This window comes from Marmota flaviventris, chromosome 6, assembly GCF_047511675.1.
Source record: "Marmota flaviventris isolate mMarFla1 chromosome 6, mMarFla1.hap1, whole genome shotgun sequence".
NCBI lineage: Eukaryota > Metazoa > Chordata > Mammalia > Rodentia > Sciuridae > Marmota > Marmota flaviventris.
The window spans coordinates 53931052-53946295 of NC_092503.1; the positions used below are offsets into that span (position 1 = coordinate 53931052).

General features: G+C 54.7%; 2 protein-coding genes across 7 annotated transcripts; one reads left to right on the forward strand and one right to left on the reverse strand.

Moving 5' to 3' along the window:
• The first annotated feature begins 744 nt into the window (after window positions 1–744).
• Window positions 745–11795, forward strand: Mical1 (microtubule associated monooxygenase, calponin and LIM domain containing 1). Of its 3 annotated transcripts, none has more exons than XM_027928127.3 (25): window positions 745–967; window positions 2414–2723; window positions 2818–3025; window positions 3308–3412; window positions 3730–3834; window positions 3945–4100; window positions 4657–4757; window positions 5381–5638; window positions 5847–5962; window positions 6164–6290; window positions 6467–6545; window positions 7112–7259; window positions 7712–7902; window positions 8050–8138; window positions 8274–8327; window positions 8536–8619; window positions 8748–8904; window positions 9214–9299; window positions 9565–9838; window positions 9979–10073; window positions 10318–10431; window positions 10534–10627; window positions 10829–10928; window positions 11023–11096; window positions 11520–11795. In XM_027928127.3, exons 2-25 carry the CDS (start codon window positions 2466–2468, stop codon window positions 11666–11668), a joined length of 3222 nt encoding a protein of 1073 aa, XP_027783928.1. In that variant the 5' UTR covers window positions 745–967; window positions 2414–2465; the 3' UTR covers window positions 11669–11795. The 3 variants fall into 3 exon arrangements, with proteins under 3 accessions (XP_027783928.1, XP_027783931.1, XP_027783929.1); XM_027928130.2 differs by having other exon boundaries at window positions 746–967; window positions 8286–8327; XM_027928128.3 differs by lacking the exon at window positions 745–967 and adding an exon at window positions 1130–1344.
• A 142-nt stretch (window positions 11796–11937) lies between these two features.
• Smpd2 (sphingomyelin phosphodiesterase 2) lies at window positions 11938–15161 on the reverse strand. Of its 4 annotated transcripts, none has more exons than XM_027928134.2 (11): window positions 15129–15161; window positions 14685–14782; window positions 14364–14460; window positions 14168–14244; window positions 13746–13839; window positions 13532–13621; window positions 13210–13292; window positions 12959–13091; window positions 12764–12868; window positions 12434–12587; window positions 11938–12338 (listed from the first exon to the last, which is right to left on the reverse strand). In XM_027928134.2, the coding sequence occupies exons 2-11, from the start codon at window positions 14732–14734 to the stop codon at window positions 11962–11964; spliced, it is 1260 nt and encodes a 419-aa protein (XP_027783935.1). In that variant the 5' UTR covers window positions 14735–14782; window positions 15129–15161; the 3' UTR covers window positions 11938–11961. The 4 variants fall into 4 exon arrangements, with proteins under 4 accessions (XP_027783935.1, XP_027783932.1, XP_027783933.1 ...); XM_027928131.2 differs by lacking the exon at window positions 15129–15161 and adding an exon at window positions 14965–15122; XM_027928132.2 differs by lacking the exon at window positions 15129–15161 and adding an exon at window positions 14943–15122.
• Between the last annotated feature and the right edge of the window lie 83 nt (window positions 15162–15244).

The following is a 15244-nucleotide window of genomic DNA, read 5'->3' on the forward strand; positions in this document are numbered from 1 at the left end:
GCTGCTTGCTGTGTAACTTGTGCAGGTTATGGAACCTCTGTGACCTTCAGTTCTCTTTTTAATAAAATGGGACTGTTGTGAACACTGAGATTAAGGTAATATTCATAGAATGACATTCAGTAAATGAGAATTGATGTTTTATTAATGATAATTAGCTGGATGGTTTTGGACAAGTCCCTTTACTTTGGGTGCTGTTGCCTCACGAGAGAGCCCACTGTTTTTTGTCAGCACTGACAGTTTCTAAAGCATTCTTGAGCGCTGGAGATCTAGCCTCTTTCCCATACACCCCTTCCACTGCTTTTCCCCTAACTCCCGATACACACACCCAAAGCCCCCCTTGATTCCCTTACTTTTCGTGCCCACTTGGAAGCTGCAGATAGTTCCCAGGAAATTCAATTTGTGCTTTTCGGGCCTAAGGAGCAGACTTGTCGCAGGGGAAGTGTATCCCCAAATTAGATCATCTTCTGGTGGGAAAGGTAAAGAAAATGCAGACGTCCTGGTGCCACTCTGAAACCGCCAGCTTCAACAAACTTATTGCAGAGTGGAGCACCCTCTCCGACAGGGCTTGGCAGAGTCGGTGCCGCAGGGGAGCGGGTGGTTCTGGCCTGGCCGGGGTGGGAGGGAGGCCAGGACTCCCAGCCGTGATCTGGCCGGACTGGCCGCGAGGTCCTGGAGCAGAACTGGAGTTTGCAGAGCCACGCCCTTGGGCGCCACCCTGCAGACGTGGGCGGGCCCGGGGCTGTCCGGAGTAGGGGGACCGCGGGCCGGCTAGATGCTAATGAGGAGCCGATAAAGCCTCGGCGGGGCGCTGCGCCGCGTGCTGCAGTGGGCTCTGCGCTGGACTCCGGGGTCCTGGGCGCGCGGCATCCCGCGTTTGCCCTCCGCGCTTCTTCCGCCCCTTTCCTTAATCCAGGCCCCGGGGCACCAGCGGGCAGGAAGCGGCCCCTCTGGGCTCGAGAGCCTCTGGGTAAGTTGGTCAGGGGCGCCAGCGGTGCGCCTCGGTGCCAGAGGTGGGGGTGGGGGGAGCGCTTCCGGCGAAATGCCGCCCCGGGCGCTGGGGAACCACGCCTGACTGGTCGGCGAGTCCCCCAGCCACGCCCGCCCTACTCAGTCCCTCTCCAGACAACTGTCCAGAGCCTCGGTGAACCTTCACCCCTGCCGCCTGTGGTCCAGCTCTCCATCCCTTAAGGCTGTTCCACCTCTCCCACATCCTTTGTCCCGGCGTTTCCATTCTGGGTCGCCCTTTCTTCCCCTTCGCGGAGGACCTCCTCCCTGCTATCCCCACCCCCAAGAGGGATCTTTGTCCTTTCTGAGGTCCTGTCTACCTTCGTTCGGATGACTGTGGTGAGCAACTTTAGTCTCTTCCTGCCTTGGGTAGCAACGGAGAGGCAGCCGGGAGTGGGACGGGGAACCTGCCCCACTGCTGCACGCAGCCCCCACTCCCTGCAAAGTCCTCTGTGAGCAACTCATGCCCCACACTCTCTGGTTCTTTTCTGCCTCTGCGTGAGAAAGCCCCTCCAACACTCCACAAGCTGCGTGTGGGCCGGAGCGAGGGAGGGGGTACAAAGGGAGGCCTTGTCTCTGGAGATTCCTGGGAAAGCACAATGGGGCAGGGTGTCCATTGGGCTGAGAGGAACCTGGGAGAGGCGAATGTGGCAGCTGTTACCCTTATTTTCCCATGGCTTACTGAAGCTGCGACAAGACCAAGATCAGAGGGGGAAGTGTTTTGACCACAGTGAGTCAGAAGTGGGTGTCTGTCACATAGTCAGTAGCAATATCCTCCAGCTGTTTGTGGAGGTAGTTTTGGTGGTGGGAAGTGGAACCTAAGCAGGCAGAGGCTCTCTCTCCTGTCAGGAGGCAAGCAACAGTGCTGAGGAGGAAAACTTTGCCCTGGGCGGGAGACATATTCCACACCCAGCGTATGGCTGAGGCTGAGATGGGACAGTATGGGTCAAACAGCTGTGGTTGCCTATTAGATCTGCCTCTGCCTACAGGAAGGGGAGAACCTTCTTCCTGATAGCCTGCCATCTCCAAATCTGAGAAGTTCCCCTACACCCTGTTTCCAGGGCCTGGGGAAAGCAGGCCAAGTTTCTGGTCCTAGGACTCCCAGGGATCCTGAATGCTTCAAGATCCCAGGACACAGAGACAGCTGGAGACTGTATGGCTTCCCTGTGCCCTCTGTACCCAAGACTGCTGATTTTTCATTTCCAAATTTGGCAAATTTCACTTGGAGTGAAGGATAGCCACTGTCTCTGGAGCAGATCCTGGCAAGGAAGTTGGCTGGGAAGAGCAGAGCCAGTCAGGGGTGGACCCTTGGCTCCTTGTGGACACCAGTCTGCTCTTTCCTCCTCCTCTTCCTTTTCCCTTCCTCCCTTCACCAGCCTCCCCCCTTCTCTTCCCTCTTTTTCTCCAGCAGCCACTCAGCTCTGCTCAGCTTCTTCCCTCAGGGGCCCCACTGGGATTCTATGGCTTCACCTACCTCCACCAACCCTGCACATGGCCACTTTGAGAGCTTCCTACAGGCCCAGTTTTGCAAGGATGTGCTGAGCAGCTTTCAGGGGCTCTGTGAGGCCCTGGGGCTAGAGCCTGGTGGGGGACTGCCCCAGTACCACAAGATCAAAGCCCAGCTCAACTACTGGAGTGCCAAGTCTCTGTGGGCTAAGTTGGACAAGCGAGCAGGTCAGCCTGTCTACCAACAGGGCCAGGCTTGTGCCAGCACCAAGGTGAATATATGGAGGAGGGGCACAGTGGAGAATGAGGGGGCAGTCAGAACAGGAAGGTCAGATGCCAAGCCTACCCTCCCCTGTGTGTTGGCAGTGTCTGGTGGTAGGTGCTGGGCCTTGCGGGCTTCGGGCTGCTGTGGAGCTGGCACTACTGGGAGCCCGTGTGGTGCTGGTTGAAAAGCGCACAAAGTTCTCTCGACACAATGTGCTCCACCTCTGGCCCTTCACCATCCATGACCTGCGGGCACTTGGCGCCAAGAAGTTCTATGGGCGCTTCTGCACTGGCACCCTGGACCACATCAGTGAGTATGATATAGTGTGGCCTGGAGGGGTGGGTGCACCTGGGCCTTAGAGACAGGCCAGTTTGGTTGGGGGACGGGGTGCCACTGAGCCAGCAGAGAGGCAGAGTGCACAGGATCCATTTCAGCCAGGTGACCTTGAAGACCTAGGTCATTCATCTGTAAAATGGACAACTGGATGGAATGATCTCTAAGATCATTCTTCAGTTCTGATCAGGCACACACCAGTGCTCCGGGAGATTGAGCAGCCCTGAGTCCCTATACCTGATGTCCTCTCCCTTTCAGGCATCCGGCAACTTCAGCTGCTTCTACTAAAGGTGGCATTACTGCTGGGGGTGGAAATTCACTGGGGTGTCACTTTCTCTGGCCTCCAGCCCCCTTCTAGAAAGGGTGAGTACTTCTGTGCTTCCAGAACTCCCACCAAGGAGATCTTGGCCAGTGCATGAGAAAGGGTGGGGCTGGGAGTCAGCTGAGTCTTAAATGGTGAGGCCTGGGCAGACTTCTCAGCCTCAGCTACATTTGCAAAATGGGAACAGCGTTTCCTACCTACCTTCCTTGGCAGCTACAAAGATGTTATATGAGAGACAGTGTGTCACTGGTGCTTTCTAAACCTTGGAGTCCCTTACACATTTATTTCAGCTATTTCACTAGCTTAATAGCAGGAGCCCCTTCTGGCTTCCTTGTGCTTCTCATACACTCTGCCCTAGGGAGTGGCTGGCGTGCCCAGCTCCAGCCCAGTTCCCCAGCCCAACTGGCCAACTATGAATTTGATGTCCTCATCTCAGCTGCAGGAGGTAAATTCGTCCCTGAAGGTGAGTGCTTCCTTCCCTCAGAATAGCCAGCATCTTTGGACTCCTCCTGAGTCTTTCTAGGCAGTTATACTCCTGGTCCTCCTGCCATACCAGCCTACCCTTACTGCTAGGCTTCACTGTTCGAGAAATGCGTGGCAAACTGGCTATTGGCATCACAGCCAACTTTGTGAATGGGCGCACAGTGGAGGAGACACAGGTGCCTGAGATCAGCGGTGTGGCCCGAATCTACAATCAGAAATTCTTCCAGAGCCTGCTCAAAGCCACTGGTAAGGGCCCCCTTTCATTGTCTTTCTATCCCCTTGCCTGACTGGGCTGCCTCCTGCCCTCTCCCTCTCAGACCTGTCCTTAGTCCAAGGAAGCCCACACTTGTCCATCTTTGTGATACAGGTATCAAAAGGGGAAAGAACTGCCCCCGCAGGGCCTAAGCAGCCATAGCCCCACTTGGCCATCCAGCATGAAAAGTCTTGGAAATTTCTTTAAAAATGCCTAAGTTTTATTTCTGCTCCTTTATGCCTTAGTATAAAAATGAGATAAATTGAAAACAGAAGTGGCACTTCTGTATTTACTTTGGTTTCATACCACCATGTGGCCATGTAATGCAAGTTTCCCATCTGCTACCCCACCCTAGTTTCCTTCTTTGTCCCAAGCTGTCAGGCCCTCTGAGCCAGGGACAGATGATCCTTTGTGCCACCAGGACTGTTTGGGCTCTGCGTAGAGCATTCACTACATCTAAGCTGTGAGATTAGCGATGGTTGAGGTGTTTGGAGAGGTATCAGATCATCAGAAGAGGACTCATCTCCTGCCCCTGCCCTGTCTCCCCAGGCATTGATCTGGAGAACATTGTGTACTACAAGGACGACACCCACTACTTTGTGATGACAGCCAAGAAGCAGTGTTTGTTGCGACTGGGGGTGCTGCATCAGGTGCGGCCCTGGGAGACTGAGGCCAGGGTTGGACACAGTCTACCCCTGGGTGTGGAGGCTCCCCATCCTCTCCTGCCTCTTCTCAGCATTAACTCTACCTCCACAAGCTCTGCTCCCCTAGGATTTATATGGCAACAGGAATCATATTCAGGCAGGACTAAACTTTATGCCAGTTGTAAACCTTACACCAGCCATACTGTGACAAATGTGAGCTCCACGAGGACAGGGATTTTTGTCTTTGCCTCTTGCTTGCTGCTAATTTTCAATGCTTAGAATGGTGTCTACCATGTGCTAAGAACTGTGTTGAGAGTTTAATTTGCATTTTCTCATTTAATTTTCATGAGTACCTTGTAAGTTAAGTATGTTGTTTCTAAAAGATGGGCTAACAGGCTCTGACAAGTTAAGGGCAAATGAAATGACAGTAATGATATTGGGCTACATGAATAGAGCAGGGCCGAGGACCCCTGAGGCGGGATGAGTGACAGAAGGCAGGCATTGGAATTCTATGCTACCTTTTCAGTTATTGTGTGGTCTGGGCAGCCCCTTCCTTCTCAAGGGGACAGGGCTGGCCAAATGACCCATCTCTCAGAGATCTCAGAGGTTCTGATCTGTTGTTCATGTAGGACTTGCTGGAGACTGATCGGCTTCTGGGTAGTACCAATGTGGTACCCGAGGCTCTGCAGCACTTTGCCCGGGCAGCTGCTGACTTCGCCACACATGGCAAACTCGGGAAACTAGAGTTTGCCCAGGATGCCCATGGGCGGCCTGATGTCTCTGCCTTTGACTTTACAAGCATGTTGCGGGCAGAGAGTTCTGCTCGTGTGCAGGAGAAGCACGGTGCCCGCCTGCTACTGGGACTGGTGGGGGACTGCCTAGTGGAGGTGAGGACTCCAGAGGCATAGGGATCCCAGGTTGGGTGGGGAGCCTGCCTGATAGGAAGGGAGATGGTAAAAAGAGCTTGTTGAAGGGAGGAGCTAATGGCACAATGGGTGAAAGCTCCCTCCCCCACTTTGACCTTGGGGTATATCTGGGCTTGGGATGCTCCCACTGAATTCTCATTGAGCTGTTTCCTGTTCCTCTGACTTGCAGCCCTTCTGGCCCCTGGGCACTGGAGTGGCCCGGGGCTTCTTGGCAGCCTTCGACGCAGCCTGGATGGTGAAGCGGTGGGCAGAGGGTGCTGAGCCCCTAGAGGTGTTGGCTGAGCGGTGAGGCCTGAGTTGGGAAAGTAGTGAAGGCAGGGTGGAATACGAGACAAGGTCAGAAAAGGGGGCAGGGGGCACTGAGGGAACAATTGAGGGTATGGGCAAAAGGGAATGCAAGAATGGTTGGCAGTTCTTGAGGCGTGGATGCTGACAGATGCCCTCCCCTTCATGCTCCTGCCCCTCCCACCACTCTCACACCCTCAGTGAGAGCCTGTACCAGCTTCTGTCACAGACATCCCCGGAAAATATGCACCGCAATGTGGCCCAATATGGGCTGGACCCAGCCACCCGTTACCCCAACCTGAATCTCCGGGCTGTGATGCCCAACCAGGTCAGACCCCCCAGCACCCCCACCAAACCTCCCAAGTCAGCTTTCTTCTCCCAGGCCAGGCGTTTCCTATCCAGTCATTGTCTCTGGGGGTCTGTCCTACCTCAAGTGGGTCCCTCCCTCATGGGCTGAGGGGCTGTATGGTCAGCTGCCTTGATATCTGAGGGGGGCTGCCTTAGGTACAAGACCTGTACGATGTGGTGACCAAGGAGCCTGTGCGGAAAAGTGACAAGACAGATGCAGGGAATCCAGCCATTGGTGAGCAGTCCATCTTCCTGGGGAAAGTCCAAAATATGTCCCAGCTAGTGTGGTGCAGCAGCTCAGGTTGCTACCTGAGCGCTGCAGCCTCAGGACCAATGAGTGAGATGTGCTGGGATATTCACTGTTGGTGGGGCAGTTTGGGGCCTCTGAAGAGTTAGAGGGGCAGCAGAGCCCTGAGCAACCGTTGTTTGCCAGCTGTCTGGAAGTATTTCAGTATATTATCAAGCTGTACTACAGTTCTTGGCCCTTCTGCCAGCCCCTCCCAGCCTTGCAAACTCCAAAACACCTTTACTGAGCCTCTGAGCTTCCCTACCCGCTCAGCTTGCAGATCTCTGCCCTCTACGTGGCCAGCAGTGATTTCACTTTATTCATCCACCACTTTATTCCAATAAGGAATGGGAAGGAGGTGCTGCTGGCAGTGAGTGTTAGGCTGGTGGTGCCCCAGGATGGATGGGGGAGTCCCTGACTCTAGCTCCTATACAGATTGCCACACTCAGTAACTGGGCTATGTACCAGGTATAGGGCAGAGGGGGCCTTGAGCACAACATAGTTTTCCCTCCCAGGGTCAGCGGGCACCCAGGAGGACCTGCTACGCTGGTGCCAGGAGCAGACAGCTGGGTACCCAGGAGTCCATGTTACCGACTTGTCTTCCTCCTGGACGGATGGTCTAGCTCTGTGTGCCTTGGTGCACCGGCTGCGGCCTAGCCTGCTGTGAGTTGGGAATTGGCATGGGGATGCCCAACAGAGAGTACCACTAGCATGCCTCTGCCCGTCTCTCTGCCTCTTGGTAGGGAGATCATCGTGTGGGAGTTAGTAGCTAAGTCCCAGTTCCACTCCTACACATATACACCCCGCTGTGCATACCCTGCCTCCCTGGAGATAGTATTCCTACCTGACCTGCCTCCCTGCCTGACACAGAACCAAATGTATGAGGTAGAGGTGGGTTTTCAGTGATAGAGGAGGCCCCCAAGGCCAAAAATGGTTGTCACTGTTGGTGGTAAAGGTAGGTAAAAAGGGAGGAAGTAGAGAGAACCACCTTATGTGCCCTCATCTCCCTTATGGCTCCCCTGCCCATCCTGCTGGCCTTAACTCCCCATCCCTCTCCCCCATCAGTGGAACCAGGTTCTTGGCTCCCATTGGCTTCTCTCTTTGACATCCCACAGGGAACCCTCAGAGCTGCAAGGGGTGGGGGCTCTGGAAGCAGCTACCTGGGCACTGCACGCGGCAGAGCATGAGCTAGGCATCACACCAGTGTTGTCTGCACAGGCAGTGGTGGCAGGCAGTGACCCATTAGGCCTCATTGCCTACCTTAGCCACTTCCACAGTGCCTTCAAGACCATGTCCCACATCCCAGGTGAGCTGGAGGGTAGATGGGGGACAGGGAATGTGAAAGGGAGAGAGAAGGGGGTGACCTCTGAGGATCCACCTGGGTGGGAGAGTGACTGTTTGGAGGTGCAGTATCAACCCCTCATCTACCCTGACACCCAAATTCTGCCTGCAGGTCCTACTGGCCAAGTCTCTCCAGGTACCTCTAGTGCTGTACTGTTCCTTGGCAAACTCCAGAGAACCCTGCAACGGACCCGGGCTAAGGTGGAGAACCTGGATGGAGCAGGGTTGGAGCTGGGCTGGGGGTGTCCAGTGAGATCCCTGGGATAATGGAGAGGATGATACTCAGAATGGGAGAAGGGGAGACCTGGGACTCAGGCCTCATGTTTATAGCTATAGGATTTGTTGCAGGAAAGTGGGGAAGATACTGGTGGCAAGAAGCCTCGCTTGGAGGTAAATGCAAGCAGGGGTGGGATGGTTCCCTTCCCCATATCCTATTTCCCTTCCCTGACCTGTTCCTCCAGGTCTTGCCTTCCACCCCAGGTCCTATAGCCCCCGATCCTGTCTCCCTGCCTAGACTCAGTCCCTTCTCTTCCAGCCCTCTCTTTCCATGCACACATCTCCTCCCCACCTGATCCTGTCTGAGCACTTAACTCCTTAGGTAGAGGCTGAGACTCCAAGTACTGAGGAGCTACCTGTCCCTGAACTCAGTGTACCTCTGACACCCCCATCTCAACCTGAGGAGGTAAGAGCCAGGGTGGTGTCTACAGGCAGAGGCGTGGGGAGGGCAGGGAAGGAGTGTTACAGGGAAAGGGAAAAACTTTGTAGCTAAGCCTTGGCTCCAGCTGACCTGTGTCCTGGGGGTCTGTGCAGGCCAGTACTGGGGACCTGTGTGCACTCTGTGGGAAACACCTCTACATTCTGGAACGCTTCTGTGTGGATGGCCATTTCTTCCACCGGAGCTGCTTCCGCTGCCATACTTGTGAGGCCACATTGTGGCCAGGTGACTACGGGCAGCATCCAGGAGATGGTGAGTGGGCCTGGGAGACTGCTAGAAGGACTTTGAGCCTGGTGGGGTTGGGGGTGGGGCTGCAGGGAAGGAGCTTGAGGATGGAGAGGAAAACGGGTGGTGGGCAGGAGGTGGAAATAGGCTCAACATGGCACTTTCTTCCTCTGAGCCTGAAGACTTCTGTCCTCTCCAAAGCTCCAGATATGGGGTTCTAAGGAATCAGGAGGCTGGCAGAATCTCAGGCAACTCCTGTAGCCTCTACCTCCCCTGATAAATTTTTGAACATCTGGGCACTGAGCTCTCTATTCCTGATGCCTCTACTCTTTTCAGGACATTTCTACTGTCTCCAGCATCTGCCCCAGCCAGGCCACAAGGAGGATGACAGTGAAATAGGACCTGAGAACCCTGTAAAAACTGTGAGTGTGGGTAAAGGGGGTGTCTCAGCCCAAAACTCTGCTGGGGGTTAAGTGAATGCTATCCTCCACTGGACTGTAAGCTCCTCGAAAGCAGGACTGTTTGTCTGGTTGTATTTAGTGTTATATTCCAGTATCCAGAGCACTACCAGACAATGTCTACTGGATGGTGTTAAGTAACTGCCAGGGTACACATTGGCTCAAAAGGAGTGGTTTCAACCTCTACACTATACAGATTCCTAAGCAGATCACATGGTGGCTTTTCCAGGAGCTTCCCACACCAAGTGAGGACAACCTGCCAGGCCCGTTGACTCACACAACCCCACAGGAGGATGCCAGTCCTGTCCCAAGCCCCAGCCAGTCTAACCGTCGGCTGATCCGCCTCTCCAGCCTGGAACGTCAGCGGCTCTCCTCTCTTAACATTAACCCTGAACCTGAAACAGAGCCTCCTCCCAAGCCCCCCCGCAGCTGCTCGGCCTTGGCCCGCCAGGCCCTGGAAGGCAGCTTTATGGGCTGGGGTGTGCCAGGCCAGAGTCAGCAAGGTGACTGACTGCTCAATCCACAATTGTGGCAACCTGGGGGGTGGATGGGTTAGGAGTACTGGGACTCCTACAAGGGGATTCTAGGGAATATAAGGGAGGTCATGAGGGTACTAAGCCATGTCTCCCTCTCATCTGCTCAGTTCTTAAGGACATAGAGAAGGAGGAAGAGAGTCCTTCCTCCAGTGAAGAGGAAGAGGAAGAGGAAGATGTGCCTTTGGACTCAGACTTGGAGCAGGTGACTGGCAGGAACTTGGCCACCCACTCTGTCCAAGCCAGCATACAGCCACTAATACTCTCCACTCTCACCACAGGAGAAACCACAGCCCGCTGCATCCTCTTGGAATGTCCTCTCACCTAGTCTGACATTTATGCCTCTAGGTCTCCATCTTGTCTAGCAGAACTAAGCCCACTTCCAGCCTCTTTTCTCCCCTTCCCAGTTTTACGAACTCCTACCCCTGACTCACCCAACTCTCCCACAGGCCCTGCTGACACTGGCCAAGAACTCGGACACCATGAACAAGTACCCTACATGGCGCCGAACTCTGCTGCGCCGGGCTAAGGAGGAGGAGATGAAGAGATTCTGCAAGGCCCAGGTGAGGCCTAGGGGTTGCTAGAAGTTCTCACAGGGGTCACAGTTCTGTGTTTGGATCAGAGCTCCTCCAGCACTGTTGTTGAGTAATCTTGTACCCCCTCAGACAATCCAGCGGCGACTAAATGAGATTGAGGCTGCCCTGAGGGAGCTGGAAGCTGAAGGCGTGGAGCTGGAGCTTGCCTTAAGGAGCCAGAGCAGTGAGTGAAGCTAGGACACCACTCTGTCTCCTAGAACTTTGTTTAGTCCCCAGCTGAACCCCAGAACCAACAGGCTCTGGTCCAGTCACACAGCTCTATACACACCAATGCCCTTTTTTCTTGTCACCCCCCAAGCCCCTGACTCCTGTTTTCCTAGCTAGAGGCCTTGTGACCATCCCAACCCTTCTTCCTTCTTCCTAGGTTCCCCAGAACAGCAAAAGAAACTCTGGTTAGAACAGCTGCTGCATCTTGTCCAAAAGAAAAACAGCCTAGTGGCTGAAGAGGCTGAGCTCATGATCACGTAAGGCACACTGATGGTGACATTGGCACAGAGCTAAGCCCAGTCCTGTGGGCACCCTGTATAGCTGTGCCTCTTCAATCCCTGACCCCCACAGGGTGCAGGAGCTGGACCTAGAAGAGAAGCAGTGGCAGCTAGACCAGGAGCTAAGAGGCTACATGAACCGTGAAGGTACGTGGGACCCCTCATGAACTTCGATCAGGCAACTCCTCATGTATCTCTGCAACAATCAGGAGAAAGTCAGGAGATGGGACTTGGAAGCCCCCACACTCTTGAACAATCAGGGCTGCACAGTTGGGTTTTTATACAAAATTTCCTTCAAAAACAGTGCTGCTGGGCTGGGGTTATAACTCAGTGGAAGAGCATTTGCCTAGCATGTGTGAGGCACTGGGTTCAATTCTCAGCACCACATACAAATAAATAAAATAAAGGTCCATCACTCAAAAATATCTTTAAAAAAATGGTGCTGCTGCTACTAATACTAGAAAACCACTGGTGTGGAGTAACCTCATTTTGCAGGCTAAGAAGCAAAGCTGAGTTGTAGAAATCACACGGGCTAATTCCTTGTTCTCTAAGTTTCACCTTCTCTTTCAGAAACCCTGAAGACAGCAGCAGATCGGCAGGCTGAGGAGCAGGTCCTGAAAAAGCTAGTAGATGTGGTGAACCAGCGGGATGCCCTCATCCGCTTTCAGGAGGAACGCAGGCTCAGCGAGCTGGCCTCAGAGACAGGGGCTCAGGGCTAGAAAATGGTGAGCTACCTACCTTCTTCCCTACAAGGAAGACAACCTCATCCCAGGACAGTGCCACCCCTGCTCATCTAGGCTGTCTGGGAGAGGCCTCACTGTTGACAATAAAAATATTTCTGCTACAGATAGGGTTTGATACATGATGATGGGAACAGGGGAGGTGTGCAGGCGGGGAAGATATGTCAGAGCCCTAATGTCTACATTGTGACAATCAAACTGATCCTAGGTTCTCACCAATGCCTCTACAAGGAAAAAGGCAGAGCCACTAAAATGTCAAGCTTTATTGATCCTCAGTTCTGTCCCCTCTCCTGCCCCAGGAGCAGAGCTAACTGAGGCTCTGAGCTCAGGTCCTGGGCTTCCCTTTCCCTTCCAAGCACATGCTGGAGCTCAGTCTGGACCCTACACAAGCCTCTGGCCTCCTGCGTGTGGAAGAGGTAGACTGCGCCTGCCCCCAGCACCAGTCCTACATTGGGCGTCCAAAGCAGTATGGCCACTTCCCTGGCCCTTTCTTCTGCTACAAGGAAACAAAGCAACACCAGGAGAAGCAGCCCGACACCAATCACATTGCCAGCGAAGGCAGCCCACCAACGAGCCTGGGCTATACCCAGCCCCAGCTCTGTCCAGGCCTCCCTCAGCACACTGATCAACGGCAACCTCCCTGCTGGTCCTAGAACAAAGCAGGGCAGTGGGGTGAGAAAAGGTCAGAGTGGAGGGGCTGCCTTGAGACAGAGAAGAGCCAAGGGAAAGAGTGGGGTGACTCACCATAGGTAAAGCTGGGATTTTGCTGGAGGGGACTATGTCTCACACAGAGAGTAGCCATGAGGGCCTCATGATCAGAGAGGGGGGTGCCATTGTAGGGGCCATGGCCTGCAGTGGATTTGAGACTCTTACAGGAGATGCAGAATCCAGAAACCGCCTAAAGGGCCAGAGAGAATCTTATGTTGGAGGGCCTCCTCCCAGAGAACCAGCTTCCAGTATCCCATTCTCTAGCCATCAGTAATCTAAGACTAGACCAGCTGAACGAAGGATCAGAATAGGCTGGTGACAGTAATAGACATAGTAAGTGAAGGCATGCTGTGGAGAGAGCCTGACCTTGTAAAGCACGTAGTCAATGCGGATGCCACATGGAAATGGCTCCAGATCCTTCTGGCTGACGTAATGGTTCTCGGGTACCATGGTATAGCCTTCTTCAAAGCCCTAGGGAGTAGCTGGTTCATGGTAGGATATGGGGCAGGAAGAGAGAGAAACTGGGAGTATAGGTGAGAAAACAGCTAGGTAGTTTCTCACCTTAAAATCCTGGGTCTCAAGGTAGGCATCATGCAGTCCTGTCCACTCCCTCAGCAGGCAGCAGCCCAGATCTTTTGGGTGCATGTTGAGGTCCCCACACAAAAGAACCACGTCTGCCTTCTTGGATGTGTGGCTGGTGAGCCAGGTCAGTGAGGAAGGAATTCTTCCCTTGCCCCCATTGCCCTAATCCTAGCCACACCTCAAACCCTGGGTCCCAACCCACTTCCCCTGTCAAGCCTAGGCTCACACACTGGATGAACTGGGCCAGTTCCCAAGCTTGGGCCACACGATGTGCTAGGTAGATGTCCTTCTGTCGGCTGTACTCGGCATGGAGCTGAGTGAGGTAGATGAGATTATAGCAGTAAGATTAAGGGTCCCAGGAGCCTGTGTAAATCAAGCTTGTGTCTGTCACTAGTTAAGGTATTTGGTACACAATGGGTAAATCTTGCCCTATTGCTACCTTAGGAAACCCTTACCCGATAGCTCCTCCTCAGATACATAGCAGAGAAATCCCACCTCAGTTCCAGGATTAGAATGCCTGTCCAAGCCCTAAGCACTGGTATCTTCACTTACGTGGGTCACATAGGCATTGAGCACAAGTCCACTTAGATGGAACACCAGGAGTCCTACAGCCTTCCCACAGAACCAATCACCATGATGGATCTGCAAGCAGGAGGAGACAGGAACTCATGGCACTGCCACCTTCCATCTGCCCAGCCTCTGTAGCTCCAGGAAGTCTGCCTTCTCTACCTTGTGTTAGTGGGGGTGAGGAGGGAGGCTTACTTACCATGTAGGGGTAGCCATTGAGGGTGTAGACATGCTGGATGATTTCCTGGATTGGGTGTTTGGAGAAGACACAGAGGCCACTGCCAATGATTCCGCTGTAAGCCAAGCCCTGCTTAATAACCAGAAAAGGTGGGAAACACCCAGCCCTCTTCTCTCTCCTTATTTCCCAGCTCTGATGAGCTCCTCTCTCTCTACTGCTGTGACCAGTCTCAGAACAAAGCTCAAGACAACAGCCTCTGCAGGAGGATGAGGGGGCTGCCCGATAATAGGCGGAGATGGGCTGAAAAGATACAATGTTCCCAGTTCACCCTCTCCTGCTCCTTTACCCAGAGAAGGAGGTAGGCAGGTGCAGGGAAAGGGAAGGGTTGGCAGGATCAAGAACCCTCTGGTCTGAGAACAGGTTCAGGCCTGCAGGCTTCTCACCTCCTGAAGTAGTGTGCAGCTGGATAAGTGAAAGACAGTTTCTCTTTCAGGCACTGGAAGTCCTGCTCACTCCACACCTGAGGGAAGGATGAGCATGCCTGCCTGGCCTTTCCCCCAAGGGGTGGGTGTCTCCTCTAGCACCCCTTCCCAGAGCTCCTCCCAGCCTGGGATCCATATCAGAGATGCACATCCCCACCTCTTCCAGTAGAGCCAAGTCGAAGCTCTCCATATTCAGAAAGTCTCCCAGACGCTTCATGCGGTCAGAACGGTGCTTGCTCACGTAGGGAAGACCCCTAAGGAAGGGAAGGGAAAGGCGGGCCAGGGAAGGTGACTGCTAGTACCACTGGAGTTGGGGCCGATACGGGCGACCTGTCGGTTCGAGTTTCCCCTACACCCGAGATCCTGGAGGCAGGATGGGGTCGTGATCCAGCTGTGAGGAAGGGCTCCCTCCTCCCTCTGGCTGTGCGGGTGCGAAAGGGAAGGAGGCCCCCAGGCAGCACTCGGCCGGCGAACTCACCAGCAGTTGAGGTTGAAGACCCTCAGGCGCAGAGAGAAGTTGGGCTTCATGGCGGGGATGTTCCGGGGCGGGAGTCAGTTTGCTTCCCCGAGACGGCCCTGGCGGGGGCGAGAACAAGAACAGGCGAGTGGTGCCTTCTCCCCGGGCGATGCCAGCCGGGACCCCGCACTCCCCACACCCACGCAGCTCCGGCCTCGGGCTGATTCCCGTGTTACCAGCACAACCCGCCCGCTGGCCTAGATAAGGCTGCGCGCTAACCCGGAAAAGAGATCTGAGATACCCGGCGTGCGCGGGCTGGAGAAGGATGCGCTCGAGGCCCCTGGGGTACCCGAGAGGGCTCCCGGGCGGGCGGCTCCGTGATCCTTTGCCCCGAGGCTGGTTCCCGGCAGCCGCAGCCCACAAATCCCTCGGTTGGCCCCCTTCTCGGCCCGGGGCCTGGCTCACCAGCAACAGGCGGCAAGTTGAGAGGCCCCGCCCACGCCGCCGGCCCTTTGCTCCACCCTGCCCCGCCCACTGCTGGCGTCGGGGGCGGGGCCGCGAGGTTGCCGTGGCAACGCTTG

Excerpts from the sequence above, each read along its gene's own strand:
- Mical1 (XM_027928127.3), top strand. The coding sequence starts at position 2,466 with ATGGCTTCACCTACCTCCACCAACCCTGCACATGGCCACTTTGAGAGC. Across the intron at positions 4,101-4,656 it reads GAGCCTGCTCAAAGCCACTG|GCATTGATCTGGAGAACATT; the intron begins GTAAGGGCCCCC and ends CTGTCTCCCCAG. Across the intron at positions 10,628-10,828 it reads TGCCTTAAGGAGCCAGAGCA|GTTCCCCAGAACAGCAAAAG; the intron begins GTGAGTGAAGCT and ends CCTTCTTCCTAG.
- Smpd2 (XM_027928134.2), bottom strand. The coding sequence starts at position 14,734 with ATGAAGCCCAACTTCTCTCTGCGCCTGAGGGTCTTCAACCTCAACTGC. Across the intron at positions 13,622-13,745 it reads TCAATGGCTACCCCTACATG|ATCCATCATGGTGATTGGTT; the intron begins GTAAGTAAGCCT and ends TCCTGCTTGCAG. Across the intron at positions 12,869-12,958 it reads TTGAGACCCAGGATTTTAAG|GGCTTTGAAGAAGGCTATAC; the intron begins GTGAGAAACTAC and ends GCTACTCCCTAG.